General features: G+C 38.9%; 1 protein-coding gene across 12 annotated transcripts in view; it reads right to left on the bottom strand.

The window, feature by feature from the left end:
• Positions 1-212: 212 nt before the first annotated feature.
• Positions 213-24509, bottom strand: part of KLC1 (kinesin light chain 1) — a 38214-nt gene continuing 13917 nt past the window's right edge. For 3 of the 12 annotated variants that reach the window (XM_053363885.1, XM_053363797.1, XM_053363959.1), the window contains exons 4-15: positions 24112-24190; positions 23167-23392; positions 22514-22601; positions 21529-21630; positions 20527-20700; positions 19943-20042; positions 17667-17716; positions 17518-17585; positions 15789-15897; positions 14453-14614; positions 9002-9132; positions 4041-4401 (exon numbers count right to left, since the gene is read on the bottom strand). In XM_053363885.1, the coding sequence (XP_053219860.1) occupies positions 4155-4401; positions 9002-9132; positions 14453-14614; positions 15789-15897; positions 17518-17585; positions 17667-17716; positions 19943-20042; positions 20527-20700; positions 21529-21630; positions 22514-22601; positions 23167-23392; positions 24112-24190 (1536 nt within the window). In that variant the 3' untranslated portion in view covers positions 4041-4154. Of the gene's footprint in view, positions 1225-4039; positions 4402-6056; positions 6561-9001; positions 9133-10092; positions 10741-14452; positions 14615-15788; positions 15898-17517; positions 17586-17666; positions 17717-19942; positions 20043-20526; positions 20701-21528; positions 21631-22513; positions 22602-23166; positions 23393-24111; positions 24191-24509 lie in introns of those variants that run through there. The other 9 variants (XM_053364203.1, XM_053364112.1, XM_053364473.1 and 6 more) reach the window with 9 other exon arrangements.

Here is a 24509-nt window from a genome sequence, read left to right on the forward strand (position 1 = left end):
TCAGCATCACTCAGGCCACTCTTGCCGAGAAGTGTCCAAAGGAAAAGTAGAAGAGTTGTCTAAAAGAGTAAGTAACTTCCCAATTCTGCATGAACTGTACAGTAGACCAGTTCTTATGCTATTAACTTTGCAGAACAGTTTAATTAAACAATCAGTTAAAAACTTCCATTGGTCCAATCATCTAATTAATTCTGCGCATTTCGTCCAACCATCAGCGTGCACACCAAGAAAGTCAGAGAGATAGAAAAACATGGAGGACAATGAAATGTCAATGTGGCTGAGCTCCCAAGCAGGATCATAGGGGGAAACTCCATGTTGGGGGGTGCGGGATTAAGAGAAACAGGCCTTGAAAATATAAGCCTGAGAGAGGTTCTAGAAACCAAGTACGCAATAAGCATTGAAGTGAAAGGCACAAAAAACAAGCCTTAAAGCAGGAAGTGGAGAGTGTATCTCCAGTGCTACTGCTTCAATCAATTGCAATGTAATTGTATCATTAAAATTCATTAACTTAATTGGTTTAATGTTCACAAACACACACACCAAGTAGCAATTAAATCACAAGGAAAGTAAACATAACACGACAGCCACCAATACTCTGGTTGTGACTGGAACTGACCAGAATTACGAGAAGTCTTTGTAAGACAGGGTGGAAGGGGTGCAGAAAGAAAAAGGGGCATTTTAAAAACTGATTCAAGGAAAGGTGATCTGATCACCAAAGAGGAGAAACTGAGCCAAAAAAGCAGGTGAGAGGAAATAGGAGAGAATGAACAAATTTGGGCCTTAAACAATGCACCCCAGAGAGAATTACCGGAGGAAGGAACTTGAAAACTGAACCAACTTCTGGGAACACCCATGAAAAGTTTCCAGGAGGCAACTAAATTCCTGGTTTGAGCTAGTGAGAAGTGCTAATCCCACTTGGGTCCAAGGGGTCAGCACAGGATATCTAGCAACCATCTCTATATTTGACAAAGAAGCAAGTCTCTAGGGGCCTTTTTTAAATGTCACATTTTAGGAAGGCCTAGGAGCAACAGTCCTCTCAACGACATCTCTAACCTAGATGGTTCTAGAAAGACCATAACAGGGAACCCAAAAACTTTGAACCTCAGTGCTTTGTAATTCACAAGGGAATTTTGTTTAGCTAGCATCTGTCCCAGAACCTCAGTGGGCCAAATCAGTGTGACTGGCACTCAGAGCTCTTGAGTCTGTCAGACAATTAGTTCGTCCCTGCATGGGGAAAAAGAATGGAAAGAGTTTATGCACAGTTTAAAACAATCCCAACCATTTAAAATACAAACGCTGGAGAAAAACAAAAGAACAATGAATAATAAGAATCAAGAATAAGACCAAAGCAGACAAGTATTTTTCATTTACCATTAGTTTGAATTTTTTTTAAAACCAAGTTTCAAAGTGGTTTAATATATGAATAGGAAACTTTGCTCCAGTTTGGAATGGGAATAATTCTTACCATCTTTATCAGTGCCTGCGTTGTATTTCTAATCCAAGCAGGAATAGAAAGAGCTCTGAACATGAACAGTTAGCTCTCCCCACAAAGCTCTGGTTTGGACAAAATGCTAAGCCATGGTTTAGCATTCAGAGACACAAGCCCACTCCCCTCCCCTCCCCTCCCCTCCAGTGCATCAATGTCCATTTTCAACCATGGTTTATCTGAACAAGCCAGGATCGGAAATTAAAAGTTTGGCTTGTCGGGACAAACAGTAGAACACAGTTCGTTCTACTAATTCTAACACAGTTGGTTGAAAATAGATGCTTCCAATCTCATGGCCAGACTGCCAAAGGCAGTGTGTGTGCATATGAGTGACAAGTCCTCTCCAACCTTCAGAAGTGTTTCTTCCAGGAGCATGAGGAGGGGGCTGTAATAGAGCCCCCACTATATATGGTCTTTCGTGTCACAGCCCTTATGAATAAGCCATTTCCTAGCATGGGAGACAGATGCCTTGTAAGTGGTGAAATTCAGAGCAACCTTGGCCAACTTAAGAGAATACAAAATGTTGTACTCTGAAAGCAGTAGCAGCTGATGCTTCACCTTATCCAATACAATTTATTGCAATTTTCTGTGTGTATGTGCTGTGTCAAGTACTTGACCCAGAAGGTGAAATATTGCTCTGACTGACAGCCATTTTTAAAAAAATACAGTTTTCTGCACAAATAATCTCTGTGTAAGAAGAATGCGTGTTTATTGGAACATGTTAAGAGTAGCACAGATCTCATCCATGCCATGAGATCAGGTTGCCTCAGCGGTTAATTTCTCAAGGCAGGAATCCTACCTATTACACTTCTCTCTGGTGTTGTATTAAAGATCTGGTGCCGATTAAAGAATTCAGAATAAAAACCTCTCAATTGCCATTTATTTTTTCATACGGTAAGATAACCCAAAGAACAGCGGAATTTCTTTTCCTCAAAGTATTTGGATTGTGTTTCATGGATTCATTTTTGGAACTTAACACAATAACATTTTGAACAACTGGAAATGCTACTTTACAGACTCGCTCCCTTTCCTTTGTGTAAACTTTTCGACAAGTGCATCAGGTTAGTACTGAAGCAGTCGCTACTTCTTCACACAAGTTAGTTGCAGTTATGTATTAGTTAAGAGGCACAATACAGAACACTAGTGATTTCGGTGAAGGTGTTATATGAAATACAGGCTAGGATCTTGGCACATGAGAAGTGTATTTCATGCAAATGATATGCAAGGGCTACTGTTTTGCAGCCTTGGCTTGCCCTAATGTCACCCCAGTATATTTTTTTCATCAGCAAGCACTCAGTAGGTGAACTTTTAAAAGTAACCCTTATTTTAAAAATTGCTGCCTAGTTTCTAAAGAGGCCTGTGTCAGCACAGTTTCTTCTGCATTCATTCAAGGAAGCAGTTGGTATTCCTAGCCATCTATAAAACCATGTGCTGGATCAAATTGCTCTGGAAGCCCAGCTTTTTCAGGTGAAGGCAAGGGCCTGCAGTAGAGAAGATGAAAACTGAAAAACCCTAGTACCCAAACTGAATTCAGGCCACTGTCACTTAGAACTCATTTTATTTCAACTGTGCAAGTCTCTGTCTATGCTCATTATCTGGAAAGCTCACAGCAACTATTGCTATTTGACATTTATTAAGCTGCAATAATGTCCCGTATGCTGTTCGCAGGCCAACTTTTCAACACTATACAATGTGGAAGAATACAGCATGCAATTACTGTAACACGTCCAAAAAGGTGCTCATCTTTTCACAAAATTGAGAAAGGGAGATTGCATTCCTAAGCAGCCAAGAACAGTTTTCCCATCTGTTCTTGGTTTTCAAAGCTTAGGGACAGGGATGTTATCCTGAAATGGACATTCTTGACTCTCTTGATAGCTCACAGCATGAAGTGAGCCACAGCGGCCTCTCAGGCAAGTGGGGCTCAAGCTTTCAAGAGCTCAATCAGCCTCTGTTACCACTTTTAATATACTACAAGACAAGTGTGGCGAGTCCTGCCTACTCCCACTTGTGCAAGGGCAGGTAGCTAACTTCTAAGCCAGTATCAAGTCTCTGATCCCTTATTAAGAGCAGCTCCAGGTGGAGCAGATAAGAGTAGTTTTAGGCCTGAAAAAATGTAAGCTTGTTCACTCCAATGGGACTTTTTCAAATTATCCCAGGAGGACATAAACAAGAAATTCAAATCCATGGGATTTTCATGTGAGCAGAGCTAATAGATAAGAAGCATTCACCCATGCAATTCCCAAGTGTCTCCTGAGGCGTAGAGTTTGGGAACAGTTTTACCATCTAGCCCACTGTTTTCCATAAGGCCCAAGTATCTGGTGTTTCCACTAGCTGTTATTGGACTCTACAGGATGCTTATAGGAATATTTTTGAATTACCGTATTTTTCGCTCTATAACACGCACCTGACCATAACACGCACGTAGTTTTTAGAGGAGGAAAATCCGTAGGCATGCCACCCGTAGGCATTTCCTCCATAACACACACGGACATTTCCCCTTACTTTCTAGGAGGAAAAAAGTGAGTGTTATGGTGCAAAAAATACGGTACTTACAATATCAGTACATGACAAGACCCATTCACACATGCAAGCAGCTGTTTACAGAGTTGCCACCTTTTCTTTTTAAGGAGTTTGGCTCACATAGCAAAAAAATGTGCAAAGCAGTTCATCAGAGTGTACTGCCAAACATTGTGTCATATGGTCCAGTCTCTAAACAGCCGACTGAATGTTTGAAATCAGAACCAGGAATAATCCAAAACTGCTGCCATTTTAGTGACCGATCCAATTCTTCAATCCAAGCCCTGCCAGTACCATCTACTTGCATTAAGAATATGATAGGGCTTCTTACTTGAAAGTGATCTTCAGTTGCCTTGCCACCCATGTTAAGAACATTCAGTGAGCTGGCACGCTTCATGCTGGACAGTGAACATGCAAGGATAAACCAATCAGAAGGGCTGAAATGGAGCGCTTTGAACACATATGTATACAACAAGAATTTTACTGCAATGTAACTCCTAGTATCTTCTAAAAGATAACATTTGGCGCACATGCATCTTCCTTAATCTAAAATATATCAAAGCTAAGACACCAAAAACATTCAGGAAACACTAGATGTCATTCCATCTGCAGAATGTCAGTTACTAAATTGGATCTTAATCTGAGAGGTGTCCAGTCTCTTAGAAAAAATAAAAATCAATAAGCTACCCAAGATAAAGTTGTATAAGTAGCATTAGCAAACCCATCAAAAAGGAGCATTTAACCAGAGCCCTTGGTGGGCTTCTACATAATTAAGGCTTGGATATTCAAAGTTTTGGTATGATTTGTAACTTTAATGGAGAATGGGATAGATAATACAATCTCTGTCTTGCCTGGATTGTGGGGTGAAACTTGTGCAAGGCAGTGAAAGCTCTGCTATTCTAACAATCGTCAAATGAAGCTCTCAGTTTCAGAGGGTATTGTTAATACACTGCCACATCAACAACTAACAAATTTATAGCTGCAATATATGTATCACAAAAGTATGTGAAGTTATACCCATAGTGGTTCAAGGATTTTTTAAAAGAAGTTATCCAACATTTAACCATATTGCAATTTAAAGTGCCTCAAAAAATCTAGGTAGGGATCATTGTAAGATGAGTAGCCACCACCTATATTGCAGAGCAATGCGTGAGCAATTAATATTTCTCCATAACATTAGCTTCCAAATCTTTTTCACAATGCTGTATCAAAACGGTCACGCTAATTCCAAAATGCATTCCTTGCAGGCCGACCCTTAATGCGCAACTTTTACACAGAGTAGACTCACTGAAATTAATGGACACATTTAAACTGGTTTCGGTGATGTCAATGAGTCTATTTTGAGTAAAAGTTGTTTACTATTTCCTATGTGTAGAAGAAACTACCTGTCTCAATTGACAGCTCTAGGAAACAGGACTGCTCTCACTAGCCACTTTGTAAACTGCAGGACAAGGAACCATGCTGAGAAACCTACACTGAAACCCCCTTGCACTTTTGCAAGAATATGGCGATCCAAATTATTTAGTCTCACAGACAAATTAGGAGAAGGGGACATGCTGATACAGGTTAATTGGAAGGCAAGGGCCAGGCCTGACAAGCATTCTACCCATCTGCATCATATTGCAGGGTGTAAAGAACTGTTCTCAAAGAGCAGCCCTCTGTGCCACATAATAGATTGTTCTTAAAACTGAGACTCTTGCTAGCCAGGGGAGAAAAGGAGCTGGTTGTTCAAAGTGAAAATGGCTCAGGGTTCGTCCAAAAGTCCCAACAAGAGTGTACACAACATTGAAGTCAGTGCGATTTCTCATCCTTAAAAATTATGCAAACATTTGACTATAATAAATCTGTGACCTGGCAATCAAAATAAAGATTATGAATGAAGTTATACATGCATGTATAGTTGGGCATAATCTTTACGGCTGCACCTACACAGTGTCAGTGCCACTATGATTTTATTTAAGCAATAATTTTTTTAAAGCCTCCAAAAACTACAATGCACACGTTTTTTAAACGCAACACAAGTGTTAGCAACACAAAGAAGCAGCAAGCCATGCAGCGTTGACACCTGTGTTATTTATTTATATATATATAAAATAATACAGTAAAGCGAAAAAAATGTTAACTAAATATACATAACGCACCACATAGAGCATGAACACAAAACTCAAATTCTAAGCAAATAAAAAAATAAATAAAAAGTAAAAATCCACAGATGCAATGCTGAAATGTTAAATAATGAACTAACAAAAATACAGTGTTTCATCATGTCAATGAATTGTCCCTATACAAATTTAGTAATTTTAGAACAAAAAGTTAGCTAGCTATATGTGACCATTAAAATTTTGGCAAGTGCACTTGTACATTTTTCAAGTTTGAGGCAAGACTGAAGAGAACTGGTTTATTTATGATTTTCAGCATTTCCCTTTGCATTCGAATCTACAACTGGTTAATAGCACTAGTATTATTGCAGCACATCTGAAATCTCCTTCAAGAAGGTATCACTGAGGTAGGAGTCTTGCTTGATTATATCACTACGCTCACAGAGAGTCTGGGTTTCCTTAAATGTTCAGAAGAACTGTAAACCAAATGTTAACCATGAAGCAGGTTCCAGCTTTCAGTTTTAGGGATTAGTAGTTAATCAGAAAATTATACCACCACATTGCGGGGATAGTGGTTAAAAGTTAATTGATTAATAGTTGATTACAGACATGAAGGTGCTGAGAGAGACTGCTTATCTGGCTCCTTCCTCAATTCAGCCCGACACCCCTCCCCCCGCAAAAATATCCAAAGAACCACACAGTGAGTTCTCTGCACCTATGGACCTTGGTTGCTCATCAATAGCACCCTAAAATGCATGAAGCCTCTTAAAATGCCAGGTGTTTCAAAACCAGTTTATGTGATATGGCTGGGGGGAATCAAAGTCAAAACTCCTTGTTGGGAGTGTTGAAATCATTATGCAATGGCTAAAGTGGCTCTTTGTATCCTAGTCTATACCTGAGGACATCTGGAAAAGTAGGAATGCTTCTGCTTGCACACATGGGGTGGGGGATCTAAAACGTTTAGCTAAAATTCTTCACAGCATCACCAATATGTAACTGTTCAGAGTTCTATATATTTGTAGAGACTGGTAGAATACCGCTTTCATTAGGACAAATCAATATTCACAATGAAGAATGCAAGACTAAGGTTACACACACTGCAAATACACAATCTTGCAGTTCATGTTTTTCCCTATCTTTAATTGAAGATACTTAAAATAAAAACTAAGAAGTTTTTGGGGGGAAAGAACTATCCCTTTGGGTGGTATGGAATTCTAGATGAAGCTTCTAAACTGATAAATTATGTCCAAATACTTGAAGAACTTTCAGATGGGATAAACTGCATTCCTGAACTGTGTGTGGGGGGTGGACTAGATGACCCTTGGGGTCCCTTTCAGCTCTGCAATTCTATGAGCCAGATTTATTTTTTGTTGCTCCAGAGGGTAGGACCGAAACAAAGAGCTTTAAATTACAAGTGGATTTGGGCTAAATATTATTTAGTTATTGAATTTGTATACTGCCCTTCATCCATAGATCTCACGGCGGTTCACAATATAAAAATACAAGTTAAAAACACAAAATAATTAATAAAAACAAGAACAAAAATAAAACAATAAACTCCTCTCCTCCGTTAGGAGGGAAGCACTTTCTTACAAATAAGCAGTTCAATAGTGGGAAAGATTGTCTTGGAAAGAAGTGGACTCCCCTTCTTTAGAGGTTTTTAAGCCCCCTATCAGGGATGCTGCAGCAATGGATTTCCTACACTAGCATGGGATTGAACTAGATTACTTTCCAGGACCCTTCCAACTCTATGATTCTATGAACTTCCATAATGATCTGCAGACAAGTGCGTAATAATATAATTCAACTCAAAACAACTATTTCCCCCCTTTTTAGAGGATCTCCTCCCGAACCGCCAACCTGCAGAGTTCTGTGTAACTCTAAATCTTGTACACTATATTATGAGCATTGGTTTGTACTAATCAAGTGGTCATTTTACAAGCCTGGCTGACGTCTTACAATAAAACTAACACTGCAATTTGTACAGCAGTGATAGTATTCAACTTCAGTGAATACAAGCACCAAAAATATCTTCAAGCCTAAAAAAAGGTTCCTGGTAATACTGATTAGTTCCCATTTATAATCTAACTTCAGAGAACAGTGGCTATTTACCTGCTACTGCAGTTCTTCTGAAATTAATCTCTGCACATACACATTAAGGATAACAAAATTTGGATACTGACTGTTTTGCACAACAAATCCAGTCACATGATCCATGTATAAGCAAGTTTCAAGAGGAAGACTTATCGGTACTAGTACCATTCATATTTCTGGTGTATGTCAAGGAGTGGCTGATGTATTTTGCTTAATTTTCATTTCAACAATAATTTACACTTGTGTTCTTTGCAGAAAGTAGAATGGCTGATATTAGTATGTAAAAAATGTTGAATGAAAGTGCAAATATTTAGCCAGTTAAGTAAACATGAAGCATTTCAATAACCTATCGCAACCACATTTATACACACACATTCATAAATGTATGTTAAGTTCTTCTGAACCAAATATGCCTTAACCCTGTTATCAGAATTAATATACTCATATTTTATTGTTAAAGGGGAAACTGCTGAAATTCAGTGAAGTGCATCAATATTTTTCCTGTGTGGCAAGACAGAACAGGTAATTCTGGGGCAATTCTTTCTGGAGTTTACATAACATTGGAAGTTTTGCTTTTACAGAGCCATTGTTTACAATCAAATTGTTAAGTACAGAGAACAATCTTTCCAGCTGTTAGGGCTAACTTATAACAAGTGCTACAAACATCCTTTGTATTACATTTCTGCGAGATCTGCCGTCAGATTTTATGCTGCAATTCACGCACGAGATACAGCAGAAAAAGCCATTATACAGCATGATGGGTACAGCACCAAGCGTTCCAGCACATCTAGAAATAAATAATTACCCGGGGTTCTTTGGTTCACTCTCTCGTGAACTTCCTCCCTTCAGCTTTCTAACCAACTTCTCACTGCTGCGTCTAATTGAAGCACGAAGTTTGCTAAAGGAGCCACTGCGTTTTAGAGATCCAGTACCATCCTGAAAAAAATGAGCACATTTAAAACTGCAAAAGCTTTGACCTTCTGTCACAGTTCAGCAGTTGCTACAACTACAGTTCAATATTCTTACTTTGCTACCATTAAATGGTAAGGACAAAATTGTATCACTTAATTTATAAACAAAATTTAATGGCGTGTTTTTTAAATTTGCTGTTACCTTCTCTGGTGCTCTGAGATGAGCACCAGAAATCTAATGAAAAGCATTATTTGTGTTTATCAAGCATTCTTCCGGACACAGTCCAGTATTATCGCCCCTATGCCACCAGATTCATTGAGATGAGAAGTTACACAGCTCCACAACATCTCAATGAAGCTTACTCAGGAGAAGGTCCTGAAGGATTGCGTACACTTCCTTAAAGAAACAAGAGATTAAACTCCTAACTCCCTCACAGATAAAATACAAAATTAACAAATGTATATTAAAACCTTATGGGCAGGTGCCCTTTCTTACAGGATATATAAAGTTTTTATTTGCAGGACCACCACACCACTCCATGCTAACCATGAATACAGTAAAAGACCACCACCAAGCAGTAGCATTACATGTTTAATGAATTCGTTCACTCTAACTTGGGCAATATGTAATAAACATGCATATAAACAAGAACAAAAGCATATGCAAGCATTAAGTTCCATAGTGAAGTTATTCTACTTTGTATCCTTAACTGTGTTCCAGAAAGATAATACGTGAATCAAGAGCTTGCTTCACATTACATTAGTTTATTTTATAGTACAGTATTTGGAGACAGTTTTTTTTAATAGTTCTTATTTTTCCAGAAGTCAAGATGTATGGCCAAAGACCTATTATATTTATTGCTTGACAAAGAAATCCATGTGTACTTAACTGCAAGTTAACAGTGCCTTGCAGTTTCTAGAAAGCCTCCTTTCCTACAGTAGCTATGCAGAATTCAAAGTACTACACAGCAGACAGAAACAGGCATCAGTTGGAGTGAGTTTATTAGAAGTTAGAAAGACAAATACACAAAGTCACCCAACACCAAGATTAGTAGAGAAAAGCGTAACTGCTGAACTTTCACATGAAGACTAAACAGCACTGCTACTTTAGGATAAGCATAAGACACCCAGAGTTCCATATTGATGTTAACCCATGTTATAGGTCTCTAAATACACTTTAAAGCACTGTGAGCACATGCCTTGCTTTTTTAAATAAAAAAACCCACCTGTATATTCTGTAAAGGTCACCATCATGCCATTTTAATAACACCTTGTGTGATAATTTAAACTACCTTTCATCATAGTGAAACAGCTACTTATCAAGTTCATTCTTAGTTTTGTTAATTCTCATCTGTTACACAGCAAATGGTTATTAACACCACATTTTGTAAGACTAGATACATATCTGGCAAAGCTAAACATGTACAGGAAAGAAAGAGGAACCCTTGCCCCAAAGAGAGAGAGACACCAGCACTGAAGAAGTGGCCATTTTTACAAGAAGTGCAGCTCTGACAAGGATCTTAAGGGATTGCTAAATACACAGCAGTCAGTAGTGGAGAGAAGTTTAGAGCTTGAAGATGCTGCACGCCCGCCATGCAGGAGACAGTGTAAGAATCAGAAAAGGCATCTAGGCCTGTCGGACAGAAATGGAGAGAGAAAAAACTGAATGAAACTGTTGTGGGGAGAAGTTCAACAGTTTTCCATTTTGAGCTTGTTAGTCTTAACAGTATTTCTAGGTCACCCGCTAATGTTGCGTATAAATTCTCAAAATCAGCAGAGACAACAGCTTAAAAAATTCATAGGATCCATAATGCAAAAGAAAGCCAATGAAGGACCGCAAACCTTCTGTTGTCTTTTATTCTAGGTTCTAAATTGCGCAGGACTTTGAACTTTTAAAGGAGTCAATATATTTCCTTAAATGTATATAAAATCATATTCCTGTGTTTAATAAAGGAAAGCAGATACATTATTTTAAATCAAAGGTGTATACTATGGCATGCGACATTCCAATTTTTAAAACTACACAAGCCAAACTAAAAAGTGATGAAAAGAAATCAATTGGGACAAGGTGCATCAATTTAAGCTTTAATTTCTATGAAATAAGTGAGATGTGCCCACTCCAACAGCACTATCAACAAACCCATATTACAAAGCTTTAGTGTTTCATTAGAGTGAGGATTTCCAAACCTCGTTCCTGGGAATGCTGGAGTTCCCTAGAATTTAGTAGGGGTTCTTTAATGAGATTAGAAACTGCAGACAAGCTCCCCTTAGTACTGAACGTATTCTGAGCTCACATGAAACAACAGTGAGATCTAACGGGACAGACCAGTGCCTATGTGTCCGCAAACATGCCACATAGTTATCTAGACTTTTAGAAGTCTGGTATCTGAAGAAGTGTGCATGCACACGAAAGCTCATACCAAGAACTAACTTAGTTGGTCTTTAAGGTGCTACTGGAAGGAAAAAAAAATTTTGTTTAGACTTTTAGAAGACATCTGAAGGCATGTCTGAAGCTTTTAATGTTTAACAGACCATTGTATTTTAATATTTTGTTGGAAGCCGCCCAGAGTGGTGGGAGAAACCCAGCCAGATGGGCGGGGTATAAATAATAAATTATTATTATTATTATTATTATTATTATTATTATTATTATGATGCACAGGTGTTCCTTAGTGGAGAAGATCTGCTGAAAAGTGCTTTCCTGGAGGTAAACAGTTTTTAAAACCCTTACACAATCATGCCAGTAAATGGACTGAGATGATTCGAGATCGTAAAACAATGAATGCTAATGCAGAAAAGAGAATCTATGGCAAGGACCCAAAGAGCCTTTTGCATGCAGCTGAGGCACTTCGACCCATACATGGAAGTTTCCATTCAGTGGCTATCAAACCACTAATGCTAATCATTAAATCACGGGCATCCAATATTGTGCCCTCCAGGAGTTGTGGGCTCCAATCCCCATAATCTCTGACCACCAGCCGTGTTGGCTGAGGATCCACAAAATCAGGAGGGCACCACATTGGCTACCCTTGCATGTAATATTAATAAATGAAAAGCACCAAGTAGGCAAAATCAGCTTTGGCTTATGGCAAATGGGGTCACTGTACTTCAGTGGTTCTGTTCCTACCTGCAAAGTTTGTTTCAGAGAGTAGCACTGGGGAACTGCCCATCAGCCCCCTGGCACTTATGCTATGGGATGCCACAGGCTGCCAACCTGGCCCCTCCCATGCTGTTTAACATTGATATGAAGCTGTTGGAAGCTGGAGATTTGGAGCGAAGTTTGATTAGCACATCCAAGTCAGGTTGGCTTGAAATCCCAAGGCCAGCGTTTAAATGCTGCAGTAGACTGGGTGACATTTAGATAACTTAAACAATCCTGGCAAGACAGAGTCCTTGTGGGTGAGTGCTTCATCTGGGGTGTAGGCCAGTTACCAGTTCTGGATGTGGTTACATTCTGGCTTGAAGAACAGGCACATAGATTCAAAGTACTCCCTGGGTCATTCATTGGAACTAGAGGCCCAAGTGGCCTCAATACCTAGGAGTGCTTTTTACCATAACTGGTATACTAGTCATGCCCGAATAAGGACAGTATGGCCACAGCACTCTATGCTTTGGCAACCTCAACACTAGAATACTGCTATGTGCTCTATGTGGGGCTGCCCTTTGCCTCAGTTTGGAAGCTACTGGGCTGTCATGAGCATTACGGAGAAAGAAAGGATGGGATACAAAATGAGATAAAATATTATTAATAATTATTAGATTACTATCATGGTGAAGAAATGAGCAGAACTGAGCACCTGCAAAATTAGAAAAAGTAAGAATGCCAACATGAAATGGGGGAAATGTAGAAGAAAACCAACTTCAGTTTAGAACTTGAACATGAAAGTAACCAAAACGGAGTGAAAAAGTGGACATGCAAACCTAAACGAAATAGAAACCCATCAATGCCACATTATTTTAAAGGTGGAACATTCCACTCTGGAAAAGTTCACTTTCTGAGTTTTATCAAATGTGAATGTCACTGACCTAGAAATACTGTTTAGTTATTTTCTTGAATGCCCCTGTCAACCCCACACCTGCATGCTTTTTAATTAAAACACAAAATGGATGGGAAAAAATGCTTCCCTCACACTTGACAATTTGAAGGCATGCCAACTACAGAAGAAAAAAGGGAAGAGTACAGTACACAGTTCTAGTGCCAAGGGGACAAATTAAGGAAGTATTAAGGTGATAATATTTGTATTATATGCTGATTGACTGTCTTAGGACAACACACACCAAAGCCAATCTGAGAAACAGTGGAAAGAGAAACCTTTTTCTGCATCAAAAGAGCAAAAAATATAGACAGCTACAGCAGCCTTTAGGATCCTAAAGCTCTGGCAAATGACAGAGTTATAGCTGATAAGTATTCCACTATGAAACAGGACCTACACACCACAAGACAAACTTAGAAAAACAATGACTACTGCAATCTGACTAAACGTGTACTGCATAACTAAACCACCACAAGGCTGACCCTGGCAATTTGCACCTCAGAGCACTCCATGTGCCCAATATAACCGAAATCAAAAGTAGTAACCATCTCAGTACTACCAAAATCCTGAACTAGTTTCACTTGTAAAAGACACCAAATAACAAGCAGGTTCACAGACACATGTTAAACAATGATGGGAAGTTTTAGAAAGGTTTTGTTATTGTAACCTGTGGCACACCTTCCACGTTAAGCAGTGGAACTAGACGTCGTGAGATAGGAAAGGCCTCACTTTAATCAAGGATCTGGCAGGCTTCCATAGGTAAATGGAAAGCAGCAATTTGTCATCAGCAGATGGGTAGATTTTATGTTTGCACCATCATGATGCCATGACACAGCAAGAAACTTGCATCCAGAAACCTATGTTGTGTGTAGTTTTTGGTTTAATTCTCCATACCAATTCCATTTAATTGCACAGCAGTGCTTTCTAGTGAACCAGAGAAAAAGGAAATCTTCTGAAACAAAGGGGGATATTAAAAAAGAGGGGGGGATTATTAAAGTAAACAAATTGCCATCCTGTTGCATCCAGTAATAAAACAAACCACTGGTAAGGATTAGGTCCTATACATTAACCAGGACATTCAATCAGCATTCAAACACTTCTATCTAAATCCAAATTTTAGTGAGTTTTTCTTAATTTAAGCTTAATTGGTCAGAACTCACCCTCAAAAGCAAGATCTTATTGCTTTTGCTTACATTCAAAACTACAGGTGCTTATGAGCCAAGAACAACCCTGAATACACAACAGAATGATAACTTAACTGCTATGCCAATCTAGGTTTGGTTTTTTTCTTACACTGTGTACTGTACTTACCCCATTCCATTCTACGCTCATACTCACTTCCTCTCCTCCATCAGGGCCACTCTCATACTTTACCACGTCGACATTGAGGCTCTCGCGGCTTCGCCTTCTCTCTATACTTTCTGGGTCATTGAGCACTTCAGCAACTCTCTGTTTGTGAACATTATCAAGACCCTGTGAGCCAAGTAAAGGGGAAACAGACATTTTACTTTGCACCAAGTAGTTCAGTGCCATGAGTGAGAAGAGCAATTATCATCAAGTTACTATGGAGTCTACAAAACATTACTGAATAAATAAGCACCCATTAGCTGTATATGAAGCATAACCATGAAGCACATATATTACAGAATTAAAAAGGTAAGGTTGAGGAGAAAATATTGTTTGCATATTATCTACACCAACAAAATTAATGTTCTAGTAAAAGTAACATGTTCTGACTAATTTGTCTGAAGGTGATAATTTCGCCAATGACGCACTATATTCTAACTAGGTTTGTCAATTCCGTTAACTTAGGCCAGGTTCAAGGGGCTGCATATGGAATTCTCTGCAAACCATTTGTGTTTTTGTTTCCCACCCTTCTACTGCAGCATACATGTTCCTGAAGGTCAGGAGACCCTTTGAAGCAGGACAAAGGGCTGCAGTTAGAAAGGAAACATTGTAAACCCCTCTCCTTAAGTGGAAGTGCTTTCTGCTGGCATGCACAACTGCTTGGGTCCTGGCCTTACTTACTTCCCCAGTTTAAAAATCCTCCACTAAAGGCAGTTTCAGGATTTCTGTCCTTGTTCTTAGTAGCATCCTTTTTGAGGCCAACCAAAACTGCACACAATATTGCAAATGTGGCCGTATCAAATATTTTATATAAAAGTTATTATTACTCTCCACACGTTTTCTTAAAAAGTGAGAATTTTCTTTTAACATAATATCATTAAAAAATCAGAGTAAAAGAATGTGTTATCTAGTTACATATTTCTGATTGTTCATACTAAACTTCAGTGTGGTCCCCCCCCCCATGGAAGTTGGGATTTCCTGTCTGGATTATTTTGCCAATATCTGCTTCTGAAAAACAATAAAGGGAGTGCAGACAATCTCCTAACCATGACATTTCCTCCTTTCTCATCTGTGTAAGTCCATCCTCATCTACAGTATGTTTTAACCAGGATATAGCATTGCCACAGGATCAGTGTTAAATCACGGTTTGCACTGAAGCAGGCTTCCAAGCGGAGGTACAAAAAGAAATTCTAGACAGTTCAGATTCACTGTAGTTAAATTCAAATTCTTTGTAACAAAATACTAATAATTGTAGCTTAACACTATCAGAAGTGAAACGCTTGATGAACAAAGCACTTGCCTGTTTACGGGACCTCATTGCTGCCTCTTCTAATGTTTCAGCAGCTTCAAACTTGCCCTGGCGTCTGTAAAGTGCTCCAAGATTCTTTAATGTAGTTGTAACTGTTGGACTACAAAATATGTGTTAAAAGTTAGATTCCGGCAGGAGACCATTGCCTCCCAAACTTGAAACAATTCTGTCTAATAGTACAGCAGAATATTCCATTAAAAGCCAATGCTCGTCATAAATTTATAATGGGCACTTACTGCTCACAAAGAGTTCTGAATAGGTCTGCAAATGAATAAGCAGTTATTTACTAGAAAGACCTTTTGCCAGGGTACCATGTACTGTTGCAGCTACTGCTGTCCGTTATATAACTAGGCTAGTTCTGAAGCAGTAACCTTGACAAAGACACAGATCACATATTCCTAGTGTCCTCCTTATCAGCCCTGCTCAATTTTCTAGTCCCAAAGGTTTACAAAAAAATGTCTGCTATATAACACTTAAGTCTGATGCATGATTGTCTGGTTCTTGTCTCTTGCTGTTTGAATGCAAGAGAAAACACCCTCACATATGCTACTATTTAAAAAGCTATTATATAACACAGATAAATTAGCAGAAACAGAGGTATATTGCAGCGATGAAATAACTAAGATTACTGAAACTGTGACAAGTGACAATTCCTCTGCTGCCCCTTCCCACTCCATGAAGGAGGAAAACTCCCTCCATGCATCAATATACCTTTAAAAATATTATTATTTTATTAAATTTGTATCTGTAGATCTCAGGGCAGTTCACACAATACACAGAATAAAAACAAGAACAAAAGGGGGGAAGCAAAACCCTCGGGAGGTTGTGGACTCTCTTTCCTTGGATGTTTTTAAGGAGATGTTGGATGGCCATCTGTCATGGATGCTTTATCCCGAGTTTCCGGCATTGCAGGGAATTGGAATAGATGACCTTTGGGGTCCCCTTCCCACTCTACAATTCTATGATTCTATGAAAACAATAATCCCCCCTCCCCACCAACACATTTAAAAGGGTATAGGATGCTAATCAGCCATAGGCTCCAACCCAAAATAAATCCAAGACCCTGAGTCCATTCTGAAGTTGGGAAATATAGTATTGGTGGGCTTAACTTGTAGTCAGTGGTTTCAAACAACCACCTCTATAAAAGGACGGCCAGTAGGGTTTTTAGCAGCCACTGAGCATCTCTCCTGACATGTTAGGAAGCTCCAGCCTTCCAGCCAATACTGCACAATATTCCAGTCACTTTATGCTTCTGTTTCCAAATTTTATCTTTCTAGGTATTTACGCAAAGCCAAGTCTCTCTAGGTAGTATTGCAACACCTGTTTCTTTGGATGACTGTTTCAGTCACGATCAAGACATTTCCACCTGGAGAAAAACCTGTTCTGGGCATTCTCCTAACACCCACAGCGAATTTGGAGGGGTGGGAACCTTGTTGCACTAGCCAAAGTCCTTGTGCAAGCTAGTGAGACCAGTTAACTAAATCTGGTTAATTGATCAGTTAACTGAATTAAGGTTATATTCAATTAACTTTTACTCAGAGTAGACTCATGTAGATTTATGACCACTAATTCTGCTGGGTCTACTGTGCATAAAAGTTAGTTGAATACAACCTTTATTAAGTTTCTCCATAAGGTCATTTACAATTATCTTCACTATGGACACACTGTCAACAACATTATTATTTTAACACTTTAAATGTTTTTAGGAAAGTATACCTACCTATCAACTTTGCAAGCTTTATACCAGCCTCCATATTCACCAAAAGTAGTGCCATCTTTTTGCTTTCCCTAAATTGCAAACAGTGTGTTAAATTGTTATCTTCAACACTATAAGGAAAAAATAAATTTCTGCTTCAGGTATCCGCTTACTTTGCATTCTTCTCTTTCTTCAGCATGCATCCAGATCGGTTTATTTTCATCTATGCAAAAATAAGGTAAGGGATACTGTGTGAAATAAAATGACCACATTTGGCCAGACCAGCATTGTGAAAGAATGCTCACCAACACAATCCTATATCCACCTATGAGGGAGGAAGCCCAACTGAACTTAGTGAGGATTACTGCTCAGTAGACATGTATAGGATTGCACTGTAAAGAAACATTATGGAAAGCTACAGATATATCCACCCCCAATGTTCCCAGTTCTAGGACACTTTATTCACTGATCAGAAGCGACTCACAGTACTATTGTATATAAATAATGCAAACCTTGAGTTTATCAAATAAGCTAAACAGAGTAAAGGGTCATCTTATCACACTGTGACAGAACAAAGACATATTACAAGTAGATGTCTTGTTTTTTTCACAGCCTAAGGATACAAAAAAAGAATACCTAGAAATCAGAGTTACAAAATGGTTGCAACTGCTCTTTCAAAGCAGCTTTGATGTTAAACGAATTGCAAGCAGCACATGCAGACAGAAGCTTAGTTGTCTGCTAGAACATACGGAGACGTCACTTTTATCACAATGACAAATTTGACACCTCAAGCAAGCTGCTTACATAATTAACTCATCACAAGGAAGCCAGTGCTCTGCAACTACTGCTTGCAAATTATATTCTGCCAAGTGTATTCACAATCCAACCAATTCCTTAAATCGCCCAATTAAAATGTATGATTCTTCAAGTCAGTCTTTTGGGCATCATTATTATCATGATAACCTAAAACCCTCTGAAGAATTCTGCCAAGACTTGTAAAAGGAAGTCTAGAGCCAAAGAGCAACTGCAAGCATGCCCAACAGGATTAGATTTTGCTTGGACTAAAGAGCCAAGTGCTCTCCCCACCTTCCCCCTAGGGCAGGCATAGGCAACCTCGGCCCTCCAGATGTTTTGGGACTACAACTCCCATCATCCCTAGCTAACAGTGAAGGGCTTCAGAAATAGAAATTTCAACATGTTATTATCAAAGCAACTGTTACAAGACGGGCAAGGCCATAAGCAGGCAGACAAACAAAGCAACTGTTAAAAGACAGGGAAGGCCGTAGCAGGCAGGCAAAGAAAGAATGAGTAAATTAAGAAGTGCTAACCTTCAAAAGGAGAAACATGGAATGTTAGAGCCTGATTGGATAAGAATGTAAAGTCTCACTCTCTGCTGTTGTTTTTTTTTGTATAGTCTATAAAAAGTGGGCGCACCCTGATTGGGGTGTGCAGATTGCGAGATTATCGCGCTGCACCTTTGCTTTGCGTATGCATTTCAAATAAACCCTGTTATAACCTGCAAGGATGTTTGCCGCTTTGTGTGAATCTGTGCTCCGGGGACCCTTGGGCAGATATGGATCAGGTCCAACAACAGGACCAGTGGTCAGGGATGATGGGAGTTGTAGTCCCAAAACATCTGGAGGGCTGAGGTTGCCTATGCCTGCCCTAGGGGCTCAGTTTATATACCATATTAAACCATGGCTTAGCACTTGGTGCACAAGCTGGAATATGCGTGTGCTGGGATGAACCCAAAGAAAGCCTTGAGTTTGCATACTCCTGCTCTTCTTCCCCCACTCCTGACCCACAGGTGGTAGGAGGAGGACGTCTGCAGAACTTAATTTCACTTTCAATATATCCTGGCTTATCCTTAACATACAAACTACAAGTTGTGGTTTAAAACAAAATCTACGCAGTAAACAAGCAAGCTTCCGCCATGAGTTATGAATCTGGTTTGTTCAGAAACTGACTAGAGTTTGGTTCTAACCAAAATGTCTGGTTAATACTTTAACAAGAAGCAAGGATTTGTGAGAAATGAAATTATATTTTGCAGAAGTTCTTCTGCCAGCAGGGAAGGACAAGGGAAAGAGGGAGCTCAAGGCTTTGCTCAGGCTTTTGCCAGCTTCTGCACATAGAATTAAATAATGATTTAGCATTACATGCTTACTCAATTTATCATTATCAAAAACTGCTTGTGAAAATTCCTCTCAATTTTAAAGATGGTTTGCCATACAGCATGGGGGAGAAAACCTAGAGAAACAATGGCTAAACAACTTGTCAAAGCATTTCCTGTAACAATTTCTAAAATGATTTCTCAATATGTTCTGCCATTATTTAAAAGCAGCAACAACCCATGACCTCTTACAATTAACAAAGGACTTGAGTCTCTACTATTCACAACCCCTAGTTATTCCTACATGAACTAACTTTCCTTCATAATACAAGCATTTACCATCCACAGAGCCAAATTCCCTTTCGTGGGCACGAGTAAGGATCTCTTTGTACAGAGTTTCGGCTTGCTTAAATTTGCCTTGTTTCAAGTAGCAGGATGCCTGAAAGAGATGACATGAGCACAGTCAGATTTGAAAGAAGTTCAGAAACATGATATCTGAAGGCAACTTGCTTAGCACATTACAAAGGGTTGGATCCAAATGTGTTTTTCTGCCTGCATAACAGTCATTGGAAGCTAACTTAAACCATTGGTCTATCTAGCTCAATATTGTCTATGCTAATTGGGCAGCACTACAGAAGGTCTATGTTACATGTCACACTAGAGCATGGTGTGAAAATAGTGACACTAGATCCAAAGTTGTACTTCATCCAGGCCAGCAGAAGCACAGTAATTGTAAGACACAGTATAATATATCACTGCTGAAAGTCTTCCTCTAGCACATGTGCAAGTCTTAGTGTGGCAGTACTGGCACTAGGAACTATTTTCATTCTGTTTAGTGTTTTGGATCCAAGCCCATGTTTTCAGCAAATGAGAAATACAGTAGCTCATGTCTCATTATTATATACGCCACTGTGCAGACATACCAAATTATTCTTGGTTTTTGCTACGTTTGGATCATCCGGCCCCAGTTTTGTTTGGTAGATCTCAAGTGCCCGTTGATAGTAGTATTCCACTTCTTCATATTTACCCTGGTTCTGACATAGTAAGGCCAGATTATTTAACTGTTTGGCAACATCTGGATGGTCTTTTCCCAGTACCTAGAAATTAAGGAACACTAGGTTACCACTGTATCACCTGCTTTTTAAAGATAAACTTTTTTTAAAAAGCCGTCACAGTCATATTTACACTAGCATTGGCTCAGCTAGACTCAAGCCCCTATTTATACTCCACCTCTGGAAACATTATATTAAACAAATTTAGCCAGAATTATTTACGTATTATACAGGGGTATGGGAAATATTCCAGATCACAACTTTCCAGGTATAAATCCTTCAAACCTCCACAAGAAACTTCACAAAGAACTTCCGCCTACACTATGGGAGGATTACTACTTTCCACACTAATTCCTTTCCTTTTCTGTCATTCACCCCACTTCTACATGTGCAGACTTCTGGAAAGTTAGGGTGCTCCCCAATGCCTACTTTTCATCTGTTTTGCATTCCAAATCATATGCACAAGGTAGATTTCCAAAACATATTGCTGTTTTTGAAGACAGAGAAATAGCATTCAAAGCCAATAGTATGTAGTGCAGGAAAAAGTGGCTCAGAACTGTGATGTGTGACAGCTGTCATGACACTGCTGGAATAAAATATCCCATCTGAGATGTTGAGATCTTCCTTGATACCTGATCTCCCTGCCTCGTAACAAATATGGGGTTTCCTGTCTTTTGAGAGCAGGTTCTGACACATCTTTAAAATACAGTGAGTTGATTTCTAAAAACTTAATAGATCATTACAATAAAATCCTAAATGTGCACAACTGTACGCACAATCTCTATTTTAACCAACACACACAGCCAATATCATGACAAGTCTGAGATTGAAAAAGCAGAAGTCAGCAAAAATAACACAGTTGTTCTGAGCTACCTTCTCTCTGATTTCCAATGCTCTCTTGCATAATGGTTCAGCTTCCTTGTATTTTCCTCTTTTTCCATAAAGCACTGCAAGATTGTTTAAAGTTGCTGCAACCTGCAAAATGAGGACAAAAGCTATGTAGGTCTACTAACATACCTGCTGAAATTATCTGAAGAAAAATTAAGCAGCTCCTAGAGCATTCATTTATTTGTAATTCAGATGTTTAAATACTTGTGAAACTAAGAAACATAAAATGTGTCTTAACTAGCACAGTGATGCCCAACCTTTGGTGGCCTACAAATAGTAGCAAATTGTTGTTGGACAGTACATATTTACTCGGTTGTTAAGTTGAACCAAGTAGTAAGATCCAGCAAACATGGAATAAGTCATGCTAAAGGACTAGGTCTATGTTTTGAAAGTACTGGCCCAGAGCTAAAACCTTAACTGGGACGAGCATGTGGACAATAGATTAGTTATAACATACTGGCTGGGAAGCACTGGGCTAGGAATATTAGGAAATGCAGAATTTTGCTCGATGAAGCAGAATACTATATTCAAAAGATCTATATTAGAAAGTGACATAGTTTCATATCATAGAAAGGACATCTGAAATTATCAATGGAGAGTATTTAATAAATGGCTTACACTGAACAAAAGTTTTTACTATTGCTCCAAAAAAGCAATCCAAAAACACATTTGAAATATTTCAGAATTTCAGGTAAATTCATCATGTAAATGATTCAGAATCAGACAAGTGTGCAAGAAAGTAATTTAAGTGGACCAATGTTGAAAGAGTTTTGTGCTTAATTATTAAAAGTGCAAGACATTATATTGAGAGTTACCTACCTGAATGAAGTTAACGATAAACCAGGGCTTAAAAACCTTCCTGTTGAGTTAATATTAAAATGAGTTTCAAAGGAAACCAAAAGGACTTGGTACTACAAAGAAGGAAGAAACAAAAGAAGGAAGAAACAAAAGAACTATCTAATATACAAACCGCTGGATGATCTTTGCCCAAGGTCTTTTCACGAATAGCCAAAGCATCATTCAGTAAGTTTGCTGCATCTTTGTATTTATTCTGGTCCCTAAATTAGAGAAGTCATGATTAACAACCATATCTCATGAGCATATTATTTAAGAATTCAGTCAGGCAAATCAGCAAGAATTGGATTCAGTATCTTAAGTATATGAAACTATCAGAATCCAGTGCAGATTCTGATCTTTTCATATCTTAACCCATGAAGCTCCTATTATTCAACAGTTACAGCACAGTGGCTAGGTACTAGAACAGACCATGCTGATAATCTGAGGCTGCCCTCTACATCTCTATAAAGAACAACAACTGCAGGATACTATGGACAGTATACCCAGTTCTCCTCCCAATCTAAGGTCATCAGATGCACCAACCAGCACCAAAACAAAATGCAGATTCAGTTCCTAAGCCACTAGCAGCAAACTACTGCTAAAGTAAGAATGTCCTCAGCCCAACTCAAAATATCTAGGAATATTATTCAAGTTGCATGACTGTCTCCCTAAAAAGGCCATGTCCTCAAACTAAAATACAACATTGTTACTGAAAACACCACCCAAGCACTGTATTTTAGTCTAGCTGCAACATCAAACACGTTAGAAAACCCTTTAAATACCAACCTGTATACCAATGCAAGTATATTCAACATAGTGGCAACATCAGGATGATCATGACCTGATGTCTTCTCCAGGTCTTCAAGTGCTTGTTTACAGAGGGGTACAGCAACTTCATATCTGCCTTGGGAAGCATACTGAATGACAAGATTATGAAGGGTCCTTAATCTTGCTGGGATTTCATAGCCACCCTGCTGGGCAGCTGCTGCTGCACTGCTATGTGGTTGTTGAACTAGAAAGAAGAAAGCAGTATATTAAAATTAATATGTAACTGGCATGAATGAATTGAACTTCTTTAAGACTACACACTCAAATGTTTTAACTGTCAAAACTATGATTGAGTTCCATGAGGTTATTATACCTAATCATTCCACTCTTGTGGTTTTTTTTTAAACACACACATTACTTTGAGCATACTCTGGCACACGTTTTGTTAGCAAGTTCTATTTCTTTTATTCATTACACTTGAAAGTCTCTGGCTTCTCAGGAGAATGAGATTGGATGTAGCCAAAGTCATGGAAAAGCAGGAAATCAAAGGCTCAGCCACCATGGTTGCTGATGCAAGTTTTCCCCCTTCTCATTTAGCAAGCCAATGTAACCTGGGGAAAAGCCCAAACCTATAACCATGGGGGAGACTTGTTCCTTGCATGCTTAGCTTCAGAACTGGATCCTAGCCTCAGTATAATTTGAGAGTAAAGTATGATTTCCCCAGTTCAGACATGATAAACTGTGGTTATCGCTAACTAGAAAAAAATCTTCACACTGAAGTCCAACTTCTGATTGCCCATCAGAAGTTTCAAGTCTATCATTTTTATTGTTTCTGGCAAGTCAGCTGCCAGGCTTCAATACTGCAGCTACTCTTTTATGCTGTGCACTGTGCACTAATGAAGCAGCTAAACTTCCACTAGTCCCCACTCACTCTGTATAATGTATAAAGTTACATTCACTTACTCCCTTGTCCTTGGTCATCTTCATCATTGGGGAATAAATCATCCAGTGGCTCTTTGGTAGAATCTGTGTCTTTATCCTCCTAGACAAATCCCAAGAAACAACAACCAGTTAGAACCACTGAATCAATATGGATATGTGCATCATGCATATCCACAAATTGCAAAAGGCACCTTTTGTCTCACTACTGTCTCCCCACCCTACTTCTCAAACTAATACCATTACTGAAAAGTGTATCATCTACTAAGCATGATATTTAGAAGTGCAAAAAGAGAACTCTAAGTTTATGACCAGATGATCTTGAGAAAAGGGTAACAAAGGTGATCACAGGGCTGGACAACTCTCCTATGAGGAAAGGTCCCAACATTTATAGGGTAACGTTCCTCAGCAAACAGAAAAAA

The sequence above is a fragment of the Podarcis raffonei genome, chromosome 1 (genome assembly GCF_027172205.1).
Source record: "Podarcis raffonei isolate rPodRaf1 chromosome 1, rPodRaf1.pri, whole genome shotgun sequence".
In the NCBI taxonomy this organism is placed as follows: domain Eukaryota; kingdom Metazoa; phylum Chordata; class Lepidosauria; order Squamata; family Lacertidae; genus Podarcis; species Podarcis raffonei.